Raw genomic sequence first — 17,362 nt, 5'->3', positions numbered from 1 at the left:
GAAGGGAATCCTGTGGAATCCAGGGCAGGGTGGGGTGTTCTCTTGGTTCCTTGTTGCTGGCAGTCCTTTGCTCCAGGGTGGGCAACACCCTCTATACAGTTAGGAAGATGAGATTCTAGATCTCTGTCTTCAGAAAGAAAAAAAAAAATTTACTCTAAGATTAGATGGTGTCACATTTAATTTGTATTTGGAGTGCTTCTGAACTCAGTCAAAGTCTTCAGGAAATCCCAAGTCAGCCAAACACAACTAAGCCACAAGTAAGGGACCGGTAACTGGAGGTGGGGCAGAAGCCAGGCTCCATCCCAGTGCCCTTCTGAGATGGACACTAATGCCCCTCATGGACTGGAGCTCTGGGCCCATTTGATATAATGGCTGTAAATACACAGGACCAGGACATGCTTGGATCCTTTGGGTCACCTCCCGCTCTCCAGGGTGCCAGGAACGAGCAGGGGAGGGCACCTCTGCGCAGGGGATGTGGAACTCTGGGTCACAGCAAGTGTCTCTTGACGGTTTCTTCAATGTTGTCCCAGCAGGGAGCAAGTGTGGGGGAGTGGTAACGTTTGTCTGAGTGATGCAAGCTTGCGCTAAGGGTGCAGTTCAGTGGTAGATCACATGCTTAATATGGGTAAAGCCACCTTGGTGTTGAGTCCATGGTACCTCAAAAAGTATTGTGGGAAGCTGGAGAGTTGGCTCAGTGGTTAAGGATACTGGCTACTCTCCCAGAGAATTCTGGTTCTGTTTCTTAACACCCATGTGGCTGCTCACAACGATCTGTAACCAGAGTCCCAGGGAAGCCAATGCCCCCTCTGGCCTCTGAAGGTACCAGGCACATATGTGATGCATAGACACGCATTCGCGGAAAACACACATACACATAAAAATAAATTTAAAAAAAGTTAAGTGTTGTGGGAACTCAGCATGACTAATGGACACCAATCTGTTGTTGTTTTTGTTTTTTTAAGCAGATATGGAGATAGGTGAGATAGGTGTGCCAAATATTCCTCCCTGCCCCCACCCTTCCACTGTCTGTACAGTGCTTCCTCCATACACATATACATACACACACATATACATATCTTGTTTATTTCCTCATAGAAGGACAGGGCTGTGATCTTGTTTCCCAGTGTCTGGAAGAATGCCTAGTGCTTAGTATTTACACAGTAATTTTTGCTGAGTGAATGAATAAGTGTTCCCTGCCCCCTCTTCCCCCCACTGTTTCTCTTCCCTCTGCTACTGAGGAGCAAAGTGAATTCTGGAGTTGTACTGCAGATTGCAGATTGCTTTGGCTTAACCTAGAATGTGAGTGGGGGGAAAATGGCAGAACAAAAGCAACTTTCGCCGCTTTGCTTGGAATTGTTCTTACAGTCGTGTGTACACTTTTTGTCTTGTTCTTCAATTAAGAAATGCTAATCACTCCTTGGGGGACCTGAGGAGCACAGAGGACTGGTGGCACTGGACTCTGCGCACATTGCTAGATAAGCTTCATCCAGAAGGACCCTCTGCTGGAGCTCGGGGGGCTCAGGTAGGTGGTGCTTTCCTGTCTGCCAGAAGCCATACGGCAGTGAGGGGAACCACAGTGAAGCATAGGATCTGCTCCATGGCACCATGGCAGCCAAAGAAACCTTCTACTCTCCTTAGTGAAGTCTGTGTTAAGCTATCCATGTTCTGGGGTTGATGCTTGCCAGTCCAAGCAGAGTGTGGCCATGTTAACAGGGTGAGATTGAAGAAGAAGCCAGCTTTCCGCAAGCATGACAAAGGCTCAGGAGTCCCCAGAGCAGTAGAAGATAGCACGGCTAAGACAGCAACATTAGGGAAGCTTCCAGAAAAAGGCAAGGCTGGTCCCAAGTTGTATTGTTCTGTCCCTTATTCATATTTCACCCCTGCCCCCTTAAAAAAAAATACAAGATCTTTGTCTTACATTCCTGAAACATTTTGTCCCTTGTTCCCTTTTGTTGTGTTCCATGAGTGTTATAGAGACTCCTAGGGTCAATCACATGAGGTGGATTTCAAGGGGAAGGCATCTGAATGCTTTCCTTTGCCAAAGGGGATGCTGGGGAGGAAGTCAAGCCCATTCTGAGGTTGTATCCACAGAAGGCTGGTCTCTGGGGTGCTGCTTGCATCCTCTGGTTTTCAGGGAAATAACCTCTGATTCTGCTAATGCAGTGACCTGCTCCTCCCTAGCCTGGTCAGCGATCCAGCAGAGGTTGCAACTGAAGTTCACAATGCTCTTACCTCCAGTCTCTTCCTCTTTCAGCCTGGAGCTCTTGGAGGGCAGTGCCACCTAATAGGCCCTTCAGTGATGACGCAGCTGAAGGTTTCTGCTGGCCCTCCATGCATGGTAAGTGCACTAGAAAACTCAGAGACAGGAACCCGCAGATCAGTTAAGCTCCTCAGAAAGCTGGGAGGTGCCGGAACCTACCTTCCTTCTGCCCTTTCCAAACACCCTCTTGTACCCTTTGCATTCTGCCCCAGGACTGTTCCCTTCCCATCTAGGATTGGCACTGTAGGCGAAAGAAGGCTCCTTCTTCTAAAAACCTGAAGCTAGAATATTCTTGTATTATTTTCTGATGGGGATGGGAGCCCTGAGACAGCATCATTCATTCCTTCATGCAATGTTCTGCAGATTGTCCAGACCTACCCAGCTAACTCCTCAGCTGCAACCTTGAGCAGGCATAGCCTGAATCCTTCTAGTTTGAGATAGAGCTCAGAGATCATGAAGTAGGCCATGGAATGTTCCTTAAGAGTAGCAGGGTCCCTGATCACAAAGTTGGGCTGCCCTATGTGTGGAGAGAACTTGGGCCGCACAGTGCAGATGGACTTGGGGACAGAGGTTACTTGACTGATGATTTGTGCTCCAGCCTCCCAGGACATTCTCAGAGCTTGTGGAAGATGTACCCCCTGTGCGTAGTCATGACCTTGACCCTGAGAATCTTAATGTGACCCCTGGTGGTCCGGAGGCCTGTGGGGTGAAGAAAGAGAGCTACATGTACAGCCTAGGAAGAACAAGGTCAGTGAGCATTCAGCAAGGCTCCCAGGCTGCCTGCTATCAGGTGAGTGAGGCCTGTTGGCTGCAGGATGGGCTTCTGGGTAGAAAGGACTGGCATTGCTACGGACCGAGCAGAGCTCCTCCTTCAGAACAATGGTGTTGAAGAATTCAGACTCAGTATTTAGACCCAAGTGCACAGAGGAGAACAGAATGCAACATTCTTTAGAAGTGAAGTGGCTTCCAGAGCCTGCGGAGTCATGGCATCAAGTGAATCTTTATCCTTTGCTTACTTTGTGCCAAGTAGGGTGCTCATATGGCCTTGGCTATTCCTAACTCCTAGAGGAGCGCAGATGCTGTGGTGAGATGCACTGAGCAATGAGGAGTGTATCTTCCAGTGTGTACAGATACAGCTTATATATAGCATGCTTTCTGTAGCCCAGCCTGAAGCCAGGTACCCTGGCAGTTCTTCAGGATGCCCAGTTTTCCCTCACCACAGAATGGGGCTTTGCTTAGGGACTCAATCAGCACAGTTATAGTAGTGCCCTGTTTTTTAATTTGCCAGACACATTCTTTGCTACTAAATATAAATGAGTAAAATATGGTTTCTTTCCATCTACACTGTCCATTGTGAAAGAAGGATATGAATATATGTGAGCCCTTGGGGAGGGACACTCAAGGCATAGGTGAGGGCTGGAAGCTATCGCTGGCTGGAATTATATCCTTGCTGCTGCAGGAAATAGGATAAAGAGGGAAAGAAGGGCAGTGGGTGCCTAGTGGGGATTCTTAACAGATAGGAGGACTGTTTGCAGTTATGTGAAGGCTAGGGGTCATCTGTCCCCATGAAGGCTTACATCAGGTGTTTGGGGCATGGTGCCACAGATGGGATTTTCCCTGGACTCCCAAGCCTTGTTTCCTACCCTCCCTCTCAACCTGGGATGCTTTCCAGGCACGAAGCCCATGCAGCTCTGACCGCCCTCAGGGCCAGCGGGTGGATCGACCAGAGGACCAGGGCCATGTCTGTGCACTTCACTCTCTACAACCCTCCAACCCGACTCTTCACAAGTGTGACCCTAGGTGCAGAACTTCTCCCCACAGGAGGTCTCCTCCCCTCATCCGTGGTCGAGTCCTTCAGCATCTTCTACAGTGGCTCAGCCCCACAGTACCCTCTTATGCTTTCTGAGGTGAGTTCACTTGGCTTAGGCTTCCTGTACGGACACAGGGCCATGAGGCTTCACCTGGGCTAAATAACTCTACAGCATGAGACTAGAGCCCTCCCATTGGCCTACCCCCACACTTTTTATGTCCCTGTCATGCAGGATCAATCATAGAATAAGTGTTGGGGCAGAGACAAGGAAGATTCCCCAATGGGGAAACCAACCATTACCTACAAAATGAACCCAAATACTCAACCACCACAATGTACTAAATCCATTATGGAGTCTTAGTCAGCCATCATAACAAAATACTGTCATCCCTCACTGTCCAACATTTAACTTTCTATAATCAACCATGACCTGAAAATATGGAAGGCAATGTTCCAAAGTAAATAATGATTTTAAACACCCTAATGGTGTATTGTGGTATAATTACAGAGCGTTGTTACAACTGTTCTATTTTATTATTGGTTATTATGGTTAATCAGTTACTATGCCAAATTTTGAAAGGCACAGTGAACAGGCTCCCAAACATGATAGATAGATAAATAGATAGATAGATAAATAGATAAATAAATAAATAAATAAATAAGAATTGTCAGAGAACAAGGTAAACAGTATTAAAGCTAGCTGTGTATTTATAAGAAAGTTATAGCATTAATAGGGCTTGGCACTATTGACATTTCAGACAGCCACTGGGGGATGGACAGCCATATATCTGATCATTGCCTAGGTGGCTTAAATAATAGGCATCTATTTAACAATGATCCGGCAGCTACAAGCCCAAGATCAAGGTGCCAGGAAAGCTGGGCTGTAGTGACAATTCTTTTGCTGAGTGGTGGAAAGCCACCTTAGCACTGTGCCACACAGCCTGGCTTCTTTTCTGTGCCAGTGAACAAAAAGAAAATATGTGTGCTTTTGGCTTCAGTATGTATATAAATCTCAATATCATAAGAGCAGCCCTCCCTTCATGCCTGCACTTAGCCTAAACTGCTTCCATCGAGGCCTGCCTACAAAGAGAGACATCATGGGGCATCGGGCACCAAAATATTATTTTGGGGATAACAGCCCCCTTCCAGTTGTACCAGTTCCCAGTGGTTCACATTGTTCGCTAAACAGTCAAAAGCCTCAGCAACCACCCTCCACGGTATGCCACTGGTTTCGTGTCTTCTCACTTCATGTTTCTTTGTGAAGGGAACATGCTCTGCTGGTTGGACAAGTCAAATCTGCTTGGCTTCAGGAAGGAAAAGAAGTCTAGGAACTGATAGAGATAGCCATGGCTGAGACTGTCATGGAGGATACAGATGAAGAAGAAGTCTGGACTACTGGAGGAGGAAGGGGCTGGGATAGGAAAGGCTCTTGACTCAGACACCAAAGATAGATAGATAGATAGATAGATAGATAGATAGATAGATAGATAGATAGATAGATAGATAGATAGACAGACAGATAGATTGATAGATAGATAGATGAATAAATAGATAGATAAATAAATAAATAAATAGATAAATAAATAAATAGGAATTGTCAGAGAACAAGGTAAACAGTATTCTAGTATGATATCTTAAAATATCAGAATTCATGCCAAAAAATGAAATCATGTTAGGCAAAATGTTAAGCATTTAAAAGACCAGGTCAATTTCCCTCCCCATTCTTTTGGCTCTGCAGTACAGAGCAAACAGAGACACTGGCTGGAGGTAACTTTGGCATAGTCTCCTTTATGTAGAACAGTGACACTAAAGTATTTTTATCTGCAGGGAAAAATACTTCCATCAGGAAGTCTTACAAATTCTCGCTACTTCCAACATCACTGTGGTCCCCACTGTAGTGTAGAGACAGACTCTGGGATGACGTGACACAATAGCTCTGTTTCGCACCTTCCCTTAGTACTCAGAGCCAACCTGGCTCTGTTTGTTTGCAGTCTGTTAGAGTGGACCCACAAGGCACAGTGAACAGGCTCCCAAACATGACAGAGAATGCACAGCGGCCCTGCTGATGGGTTTCAATTTCCTGTAAACTTGTGAATAAATGGCAGGCTGGCATGGTGAGCTGGCAGTGGCTGTGGACACCCAAATGCCTTATTCCTATGCCTGCAAAGTCAATTGCAGGTCTTGAGGCTTCACATGGAATCGGGCCTCTGAGAGTGCTTAGTGTGAAGTATCACCAAGCTGCCCAGGTACCCCCTGCTACTTTGTTATCAAATGCTGCTGAGAGGGAAAGAAGCTTCTCCACTGAAACAGCGATGGGCAGGGGAACTAGCCAGAGGTTTCAACCTTGAAAAAATGACCTCCCTGAACCTCTGTTGTCTCACTTATTTCTGTCCCCTCCCAGCTGTTATTCCTGGTGCTCAACGTGACCCACCTCTGTTTCCAGCTCTGGGGGTTGGCCACCGAGGGAATCCTTAGGTACTGGAGAAAACCGAGACACTGGCTGGAGGTAACCTCTCTGACACAGTCTTCTTTATGTAGAATAAACGATGCCAGAGCATTTTCATCTGAAAGGAAAAGTACTTTTATCAGGGAATCTTAATAAACGCTGATTCCAGTGTCACTACGGTTCTCCCACTGTAGTGTAGATGCAGAATAGTATTTGAAATTAGATTTCCTTGGCATCCGATAGTAGTGGGGTGTGCGTGTGTTTGTGTGTATTGTGTGTACTGTATGTATGTGTATTGTGTCTCTGTCTGTCTCTCTGTCTGTGTGTTTGTGTTCATGTGTGTCTGGGTGCATAAACATGTGTAGGCCAGAGGACAACCCTGGGTGTTGTTTTTCAGGTACAATCCATCTTTGTTTTTAAGATAGCACCTCTCACTGGCCTGAATTACCATTAAACCAGGCCAGCTGGCTGGTGAGCCCCAGGAATCTGCCTGTCTCTATCTCCCCAACACAAGTATTATAGGCACATGCTACCATGACCAGCATTTTTGCACGGTTCTAGAGAATGAACTCAGCCTTGTGCTTACACTTGCCAACTGCCTCCTATCCTCAACCACTAACTTAAATGTTAGACACCTTATAGGCACCTTGTCACCAGAGTATTTAGGTGACAACTGAGTCCTCCCTCAGTCGACTGAGGAACCTTTCTTCCCTGTTACAGCTTTCTACTGTTGGAGCAGCCCTGGCCTACTATGTGGCCTCCGGTCACCTCACTACCCTTTCTGAGAATGTCACTGACCAGTTCCGCAAAGGATTTTATCATATGTTTGTGGACGTCAGCCTGATGGTGTCATGGAATCAGGTATGCTATGGGACTCATGGCTACCCAGAAATAGACACAACTGACGTTGCCCAATAACATCTGTCACACAAAGACTGGAAGGTTCAGGGTAGTGAATTTGTTCTGTTTAAATGATAATGCTGTGAGCTCACAGATGGTGGCACTCAGAGTAGTAAGGGATTTGGAGAACTTCACACATACCCACTAGCTTGGGGTCCATGCATGCTCCATGGAGCAGAACTCAAGAGCTTGGGATGCCAATGAACTTGCAGCAGCATGAGGAAGCAGGTGACAATCAACATAGTCTACCGTGAGGAGGCCAGCACTAACATGCTTAGACATATCCTGTGTGTCTTCTTCCATGTGCTGATGGTCTTAGATACAGATCTTTCCATTAAGTGATGACCTGATGCCCAGGAAAAGACTCAGGGTCCTAAAAGAGAGAAATACCAGTTCTAAGTCCCTGTATCTCTAGCCCACAGATTCTCTAATCCTCTTTTCTACATACCCAGAGAGCTTTCAGTTTACCTAGAGCCATCATGTACCTAAAGTATTCTCACACCCTGGACAAGATGCCCCCCAAACAAACTGAAAAGAGGGGAACTAACCACAGTGCTCCCAGCTCCACCTCATTTCTTTTAACTTCTTTATGCCTCCTCTTGTGCTGTGTGGCGAGCCTTAGAGGGCAAAAGGCTGGTGGTCCTCCTCCACCACAGCTCCAGCCTTCCTTTCCTGGATAAGCAGTACCACTGTTTTTGCTATTTCCTCAGAGATTCTATCAGCTTCCACCCACCTTCTCCTCCACCTTCTCACAATCTTACTCTGGGTAAACCTTAGATCAGAAACACAGAATGTTCCAGAGACAGCTGCTACAGCTGGGGAAACTGAGGCTGAACAAATGGAAGGACCTTTCTGCAGCCAGATTAGCCCAGCTGTAGAAGCACCAGAGCCTTGAGAAAGGGTGGTACTTTGAGGCTGCCAAGCAAGGGACAATCCGGGTTTCTTCCTGGAGGACAAGAACACAAATAGTCTTCCTTTTGCAGTTGTCCTAGAACTGTGACTTTATGAGTCAGTCTGGGCCCTGCTAGCCTAGGAAGAAGCCCCTTGCATGAGGGAAGCCCTGAGCTATAGTTCCTACTCATTAGTGTTGAGCTCCATGCCTGAGTCCTGAGGCTGGGCACAAACCGGGTGCCCGTCATCTTCTCATCATGAGCAGCTGGCACTCCCTTACTGAGCCAGGCACCTCCCCTTCCTGCTCACCACCCCCATCGTACTGTGAAACACATTCATTGTGCACATTGCTGGTCCTAGCAGGGACTCGCTGTACAGGCCACCCCCGTGTTAATCACCAGGATCAGGAGGATTCCAGATGCTTCTGCATCTTGTGTTGTAATTTCTACTACTTGTAGGAATCTAGCGTACCAGTCACAGAAGTCAGGAAAATAATCCTTTTTTCACCTACACAGGCAGGAAGCCAGGGCAATGGAAGGCTAGAAGTCAGAGTGAGCCCATCTCCACAGGCTCTGCAAAGCTGCCCTAAGCATCTGGAATCTCTTCCTTACTCACAGCTGGTGGGACCTGGAGAGCAGTCTCCTGGGGTTCACAGGCTGGGGAACATGGGGTATTAGGCTAAGGTTAAGACTCCCTGTTTTAGGACAGAACTCAGGCTGTTCCAAATGCCTTCTTGGGATGTTTTCTCACCTCCAGTTATTCTGAGAATTATTCTGAGAAATATGCAGTTAAAATATGCTCAGCCACAGCCACCCTAGGACCTTCTTGCAAGCACTTTGCATCTACTAAGATGTGTGTGGTACAATATTACTTGGTTGTCTGTCATACAGGCAGTGGCTAGAAAGTCTAGGAAGGAAGTTATCTAGCTTTTAAAATACTATTTTCCAGCACCCACATGGAGTCAGATGATGACTCCCTATCCCACTGTGTTGGCCTCACTGTCTCACTACTGGTAGGCTTTCTGATCTACCTTTTCTGTGTATCTATATTCGTCTGCATTTTTTTTTTCTGCCAAGGGGTCTCAGCTCGCAGTTACAATCTGCTCCCTTACCCTGCAACCACAGCTACGCATCAGCCTAGGTTCTAATGCCATCATAGCCTAGAGTTTCCTTGCTTGTGTTGGAAGCCCATTAGACTGGCTTTCCTGAAACACTTTGTAGGATGCTCCTCTCACTGGAGTGGGCAGAGCAGCTCTTCTAGGAGTGCAGTGAAGAGAAACAGGAATCTTTCCAAACACTCTAAGTAAGCATTGGTCCTCTGAAATGGGTTCACCTTTCATAGCCTTCTTTCCTCACAGTGTTCTATCTTTCTGATCATGTTTGCTGCTACCAAAACTTGCTTGGAATGACTGATTCTTCCTGGGGATTCTATTACATACTGATACCAATTTCTGGTCCTTCACTTAGCTCTTAAGTAAAACCTGACCTGATAAAGCTTCATCCTGCCCCACACTCACATCGGCTCTCTGGCCCTGCATCGTTTGTCCCATCACTAGAAAAGGATTCATTTTCACCACCCAGTGTTTGGGGTACAGCTCAAGCTTGAGCTTGGCCAGTTGTCAAAGCTGGGCACCTCTCACTCTCTATGGAGCTGAGCTTTACAAACTGTAAAGGAGTTTATAAGCTTGTTATGCAGATTTCCATTTTATCCTGAACATACATATTGGTTTTACATATGTTGGTCTAAGTTAAACACAAGTAAATTTCCATGGTTATTTTCACCTGCTAAATTGAAGCTATAAGGAAATTTCCAGTTCTGCCCAGAGCTCACATTGTATTTCACCTGGCCAGTGCTGGCTACAATGTCAGTTATCTTCATTTTTCCCAAGCACAGCTGTGTCTCACTGTCCTGTAGGGACCACAGGTGTGCCAAGCACACTTCACATAACCATCAAGTGACATACTATCTAGTGAAACAGGTAATGGTGTCAACCTATACCACAAATGACCACCCCCATGCTCCAAGAGGGTGAGTAACACAGTCTACTCAGAAACAGCACTGGAAATGTAGCCAGGTACCTGAGAAATGAGCTGTGATGTATGGGAGGCCTTCAGAACATCCTGAATCCAGATGTGCCTATAGCTGCAGCCTATGGCCTCAGCCCTCAGCTCTTCTTTAACCCCCGAGCGGACCATGCTTCCTCAAGTTTTAAATACATGTATCAAAACTTAAGGGGTTTTCTAAGATGAGAGAGAAAGGAAGAATATACATGAATTCCCCCTTGGCACATCATCATAAATAAATATGATAATGAAAACAATTAAGAAGGCTTTCTGGTACCCTGCCAATCAGATCTAAACAAGAAAGGAATCCAAAGCTGTGCTCTCTGGTGTCATGGCCACTAAACTCCTGTGAGTATAGAGAAAGAAGTATGGTCAGCTCAAATTGAGATTTGTTACATATATAAGACTCTTGTTGAATTTCATAAATTGAATATGCAAACATCTCCACCTGTGCTGAATGCACATATTATTTTACATATGTTGGTCTGAATAAAATGCAAAATAAGTCTCCTTGCTTAATTTCACCTGTTAAATTGAAGCTAACAGAAAACATGAAGTTCCATCCATGTTGCTCATGATCTCTTTCCTCTCCCTGTTTTGTTTTGTTTTGTTTTGTTTTTTTTCCCTAGTTGAACTAGGTCTTTTATGGATTCCAAGGGACCACAGATGTGCCTGCCTCTTACAACTTTCCTTGGCCTCAGGGATCAGAGGTGGTTGTTGATCTTTTCCCAAACAAACTGAAACCTTGATCCTTTGCTCACATGGAGTTCTAGCACGAAACTTCTCCTCCTCGTCCTCCTTCTCCTCCTTCTTCTTTTTCTTCCTGTTGGGGAGAGTAGATCAGGCCATATACTGAAAGTGTTTCCCTAGCAAGCCTTAGGCAGGTACACAGCTTTTAAGTGACCCAGAGGGGTTTGAGTTCCTGTGTTGGATGTGACCCTGACTGTGCCTCTGAGTCACCCTGCTGCGCATCTTTTGTCCCGTCATTGTGTTTATTTGAGCCACAGACTCCAAAGCTATAATGTCGCAACCTTTATAGTCATCATGTGATTAAATTTTTAATTTCTTCAAGATGTGACAGGAAGGGGGGGCACACTCTAACACTACTGCCAGGGCCATTTCGTTATAGCACAGTGGTCTGGGCCTCAGAGGGGAAACAGCAAGACCTGCTCCATCTGCTTCTAGCCTGGCCCTTTTGAAGATGTCTTATAATGTGTCCTGAATCCTGCTTCTGGCTTGTTCTCCTCTGTAGACACTGACACTTGGTGTCCCCAAGAGATCTGGTGTCCTTGGGAGACCTGTGGTCTTAAATGAACCTGCATTTCATCATAGCTCACAGGTGTGTGCCTGTGTCGACACCTCCTTCTGATCACTGGCAGGACACACTGACCTGCTGTGTTCTTCTCTTAGAGGGCACGATGGCTCCGGGGACTCCTTCTGTTCCTCTGGATGCTGGAATGTGTTCATCTCCTCAGCTTTCTAAGCACCAGGGCATCCTTCTCAGCAGTGATGCATTCCTCTCTCTCCAGAGTCTTGGCACCAGCGGTAAGAATTCTCTCCCCTTCTCTGGTGTTTTCCTCAGTCAACCAACACATTGGTTTACTCTGGTCAGCCAGGAAATAGCAAACCACTCACAGGGTGGCCCACCGTGGAGAATTCTAGCCACCTCATTCATTTTGGTGAGGACTGGATAAGAGATGTTAGTATTATAAGTTACATTTGTGACAGCAATGGTCATGGTCTATTAAACACGGGCTTTGTGTTATGTTTTCCCACAGCATATTATGGTTATTTCCTGTGACTATCACCACCTACAGATCTCTAAGTGTCAGGGATGGTGTAGGGGGCCTCTTGTATGTGAACATGCTCCATGATCACAGGGATTGTGGGCAGGAATGGTGGTTTTCTCAGAGGATGATGCAAGGGTCTGTGAGACATGAGACTTGCCTCAGGACTGTAGTTCCTGGCTGTTGGTCCTCCTGAGCATGCCCCAATTGGGAAGGAGCTGGCACTAGCCCCACAGGCCTAGTGCAGCACAGGTTCCTGCCTCTTCAGCAGACAGCATTGCCATCAAATCTGAGAGAACCACTTGACCAGTTGACCACTGTGAGGAAGCTCTTGTTCTCAGGGCCCAGGGCTCACACAGGCCCACGAGGGCCCAACCACAAGTCTCCTGCTCCACAGAATATGGACTCCAGACCTTGCTAGGCTGGTGCTTAGAGGAATGAGTCAGCAAATGAGAGCAGAAGGAGTAGGCCTTAGAGTCTAAGACAGCTACATTTAAACCCAGGCTGCCCCTACCCAACTCAGGCCACAGGCCAGTCCATAAACCTGCCAGAAAACACTGATATGTGCTGTGGCTGATGTGTGCCTAGGATGGTTGTTTGTGTTAGAAATTATATAGACCTAAGTGGACTTTGTCTAGTAATAAACTGTTATTAACACCATTTAGCATTACATCAAAATGTTTGTATGTTAAGAAAAGCCCAAGATAGAATGAATGATGTCTGAGTAGCAGCATTTGCACTGTCCAGGGTGCATGTACTGTGAGTCAGTCAAGCCCTTCATCTTGATTTGCTGAGATGTAGACTAACCGATTCTATTTTGCTGATTGCTTACCTGCTTTGCTTTTTACATTTAAAAAGTCATTTACATTTATTTATTTATTTATTTATTTGAGTGTGAATGTGCATAGAGGTCAAAGGACATTTCATTTAGTTCTGCCATCGTTTGGGTTCTAAGGCTTGAATGAGGTCACCAGGCTTGGCCATGTAAGTAAGTACATAGTGAAACCAATGAACTAGACCAGAGTGGTCTAGTTCTTCCTTTGGATGGGAAGAAGTGTTTATTTGGGAGAAACTCAAAACTTCCAAGTTGGGGGTCGGAGAGAATAGCAGAAGGGGAGAGTCCTCACAGACTTAAGAGGAGATCACTGGGAGGGACCATATAAGTAGGAGCGGCCTGTAAGTTAGAGTTGAGAAAGGAAGTGGGTATGATAGAAGAGGGGAAGAAATAGTGTGGGGACTCTGATCTGTTACAGATCTGTACTAATAAAGAACTAGATGTTCCATTGCTACAGGTAGTTGGCTTTAGAAGCCATCTGCTAGCTGTCTTTCTGTTCACCTCATCAGAGTCCAGCTTGAGACCACTATTTATGACATTTTCAATGGCAATGCTATTTTAGGGGCACAGTGCCTTCACCCAATGGGCAAAGTTGCCACCCCTTTGTGTTGCTTTTCAAGACAAGTTCTTATGCAGTCTAGCCTGTTCTTAAACTCAGTATATAGCCAAGGATAGCCTTGAATTTCCGATGCTCCTGCCTCCATCTCAGAGCACTGAAATTGCAGCCATGTCCCACCATGTTATGCCTAGACTGTGCTTTCTTCCTGCTCAGTCCCACAGAGAAGTGTGCCAAAACTTCAGAGTCAAGGGTATTCAATGAGTTCCTGGCAAGAGAGTAGGAATTCTAAATGCAGGACTATGGAAACAAATGGAGGCCAGTGTTACCTGAGATAGATAGCAAGATGATGGCGTGTCATTCACCTGAGAATGTGTCAGCCCTAAAGCTGGTTTTAGTGCAGAGTGTCAAACTGGCTCACTGACACCACAATTAAGACCAAGCCAAGTCCCTGTCTCTAACAACCAGACCATAAGCTTATCCAGAACCAGTCTGAATCTAAGTAGCTCTTCCTGATTCATCTTTACACAATCCTTTCTAGGTGCTAGACACATATAGGCTAGAGACCATCATAGTAATAGTAGCCCCATATAGGAGAAATCCAGTGTACAGGCAAGGTGATATAAGGCCAAAGACTGAAGGCTCGGGTCACTGATGTCAAAAACAGACCAAAAGGGTAAGCCTTACTACAGCCGATTGTCTGTCACATGGCTCATGTGTATGAACTGGCCATCAGGCAATCTCCCCAGCTTCAGTGGAGAGAAGATGGGGGCATGGGGCTAGAAGAGCTCTTGACAACAGAGAATGGCCACCTTTCAGAGCTACTGGGTAGCTGTCTTGGAAGGTGTAGATAGAAGCAAAAATACAGAAAATACCAAGGAGGAACAGCCCTGATGGAAGCTGGCCTCTTTAAAATGAGATCCTAAATAAGGAAGGCTTAAACTGCATATAAAATCCCTTTCCCCAAGCTTTTTTAACAACTTAAAATCATTTGGGAAGTTTCCAAATAGCCCTTTCCCTTAAAGAGAGTTGACAGGTCAGTGTCCTGTTTTCTCCCTACAGTTGGTGGGGGTCCTGTTGCTGGCTGCCCATTCCCACTTGTGCTGGTTACTGCTCTTCACCTGGACACCATCACCTGGCACCTCTGCAGATGCATTTCCTGGACTCCTGCTTCAATTTCCAGGAAGAAGTAGAAAAGACTCACTGTACAATCATTTTGAGTTTGACCATCGAGCTGTGGCTTATTGTTGTGGGACCCTCTTTCTGCTGCTGGCTGCTCTATTTTTCAGAATGGTATGTAGATGCATGGATGTATGCTAAACTTTGAAGTCAAAGTTTGTGAAGGTCTCATCTGCTTTCAGGTCAAAACGTTCTCTGTCCATTTAGACAGACAGGTCCAGGCTGCCCTGGCCAGATCTCATGGGAACAGATCCCTCCAGGAGCTACCTGATCTGGCCTCAGCAGGGGCTGGGCACAATCAGCTTGACTCTCACTTCACTGAGAAGAGTCCAGCAAGACCACAGCTTCTCAGGACACTGCCCTCCTGGCCCCTCACCTACTGACTCAGGTTTCTTCTCATCCTCGACTTGACCTCAGGCTGCTTCTTCTGACTCCCTCCCCCATGCACCCCACTCATTTTTGTAAGATGATGTTCAGTGAGACACTTTCCCAGCTGGCTTTAAACTCTAAGCATGTCTCACCAAGTCACAGTCCTAGATGGTCCTTTCTGTCTCCTATTTCATGCTAGCCATGATCCAAGCAGGTAAACCAAGCACTCTCCCTTCCCAGGACTGTTCTTGGCACATGCTGATGCTCAATACAAGTTAAAGTTCATGCTTTCTCAGTGTCTTCAAATTCTTTATTCCTCAAAATTCTGCCCATGTACTCATTATTGGATGGCTAAACTAGAAGTGTCTTTGTGTGCTCACATCATAACACTCAGAGTGGAGCTCTTAGCTCCTTTCAATGGTCCACATTTTCTGCTCACTACTTTCCCTTTGTCCATGCATTCTTTATTTCTTCCTCTATCCTAACAACCTACCCTCTAACCCGACTATTTATCATCCATCTGTTTACCCATCAGTACATTCATTTTACTTTCTTTCCATCCATCCATTTTTAGTATGGGATGAGACGTATAGAAGAGAGATAGAAGGTGTGTGTGCTAGTATGCGTGTATAGAGGCCAGAGGACAGCCTTGAATGTCATTCTTCAGGGGCTATCTTTTACTATTAAGACCTGTTATTGGCCTGGAACTCACTAGGTAACCTCACCTTTAAAACCTAGGAACTCTCCTGTGTCTTGCTTCTAAACACTGGGATTACACTACATCACCACACCCAATTTTGGTCTAGTTTGGTTTCGCTTCGTTTTTTTGAGACACGGTTTCTCTGTGTAGCTCTGGCTGTCCAGAAACTTACTCTGTACATCAGGCTGGTCTGGAACTCAGATATCTGCCTGCCTCTGCTTCCCAAGTGGTGGTGTCAAAGGTATGTGCCACCACATCTAGCCTGTCTTCTTGTTTAACATGAGTTCTCAGGTTTAAAGTCAGCCCTCAGACCTGCCGATATCCGTGGCCCTCTGCCAACTGCCTATACTCCTAGCTTTTGGTATTCCATGCAGTTCTGCCAAGGGTAGAAGAGATTCAAGCAATGATCCAGAGCACAGTTATGGCCATGAGAGACAATGACACAGAGGGACATTTTGAGAAATGTTTTGACATACTCCAAACGACTACAATTTTGCTTGTTTGAGCTGTTTCTCAAAATAATTTGGATGTGAAGTAAAGAGTTTCATCAGTAGGCAACAAACTAAGCAACCCAGGGATGCATATCTAAGACACAGGCTGGCTCATCTCATTACTGCACATGCGGACACAGTTGGCCGCCGGGTCTCTGACCCCTCCCCACTTCACTCTAGCTGAGACCGTGTGTCACGCACGAAACACCACCGTGAAACAATAATAGCGTGCTTTGTAATAAGATTGATTTTCACCGCTGAGCCCAATCTGTAGTTCCACCCAAGTGGCATTTTTCTAATTTTGTTTTACCAAGCAATTACTGAAAGGTCTCTAGGCAACAGCATCAGATATGATGTCCACCTCATAGCTTGTCAAATAACAAAGTTATTCCGTAGCTTGCTAGCACAGAACTTATCTGTTTGTTTTTTCTCTCCTCCAGCTGAGAGCTTCCCTCCTGACTTTTTTCCGAAAAAGAAAGTCTTTTCACAGAAAATCTCTCTTGACTCTTAAAGATGTTGCTGTTTACACATGGCATAGAGTCCTCACCTTTCTAGGGCTGAAAACAACAACACTGGAAGAGACTGAGGCCGCAGACCATGTAAGCTATGGGACCTCAGAGTGGTGAGCATTGGCAGACGAGGGTTGCTGTCACTACCAGAGAGGCTTGCTTTCTGCTATGAGAACACCATGGTGATTCTGATGCGACTATCACTGCAAAGACTCAAAGCTAGTTCTCAACCCTGGTGGATCTCAGAGAATCCTCCCTTGGAATGCTAAAGAGCTCACAGGGCTGGCAGTCTCCTCCACTGCGCACTACATCCCTGAGACCACCCTGTAGTGTTGAAAAGGGAGAGCCACTCGCTCTTGACACCTGCTATCAGATCCAAACTTCTACCCAAACCGTGGAGCCCCTGGTGCTTTGGGTTGGGCACTCCAGACAGTAACGCAAACAAGTCAAGCCCAGGTATTTTCATAGTGAATTCTCAGCTGTCATCCATGACTAGTGTTTACATAGCATTCAGTGTAGCCCCGAAGCCTGTCAGGAGCAGTCATGGCACTGTGTGTTTGGATAGG

At 46.1% G+C, this 17,362-nt stretch overlaps 1 protein-coding gene across 1 annotated transcript in view; it reads left to right on the top strand.

The window, feature by feature from the left end:
- The window catches only part of Pkd1l1 (polycystin 1 like 1, transient receptor potential channel interacting), a 123,756-nt gene that overhangs the window by 83,714 nt on the left and 22,680 nt on the right, over window positions 1–17,362 (top strand). Inside the window, exons 41-49 of the mRNA XM_060365206.1 lie at window positions 1,402–1,522; window positions 2,255–2,338; window positions 2,859–3,007; window positions 3,933–4,167; window positions 6,472–6,576; window positions 7,237–7,377; window positions 11,781–11,915; window positions 14,611–14,841; window positions 16,728–16,886. Of these exons, the coding sequence (XP_060221189.1) occupies window positions 1,402–1,522; window positions 2,255–2,338; window positions 2,859–3,007; window positions 3,933–4,167; window positions 6,472–6,576; window positions 7,237–7,377; window positions 11,781–11,915; window positions 14,611–14,841; window positions 16,728–16,886 (1,360 nt within the window). The remainder of the gene's footprint in view (window positions 1–1,401; window positions 1,523–2,254; window positions 2,339–2,858; window positions 3,008–3,932; window positions 4,168–6,471; window positions 6,577–7,236; window positions 7,378–11,780; window positions 11,916–14,610; window positions 14,842–16,727; window positions 16,887–17,362) is intronic.

This window comes from Meriones unguiculatus, chromosome 12, assembly GCF_030254825.1.
Source record: "Meriones unguiculatus strain TT.TT164.6M chromosome 12, Bangor_MerUng_6.1, whole genome shotgun sequence".
NCBI classification, from domain to species: domain Eukaryota; kingdom Metazoa; phylum Chordata; class Mammalia; order Rodentia; family Muridae; genus Meriones; species Meriones unguiculatus.
The sequence above is the reverse complement of the archived record's forward strand: the minus strand, read 5'-3'. Positions and strand labels throughout refer to the sequence as shown.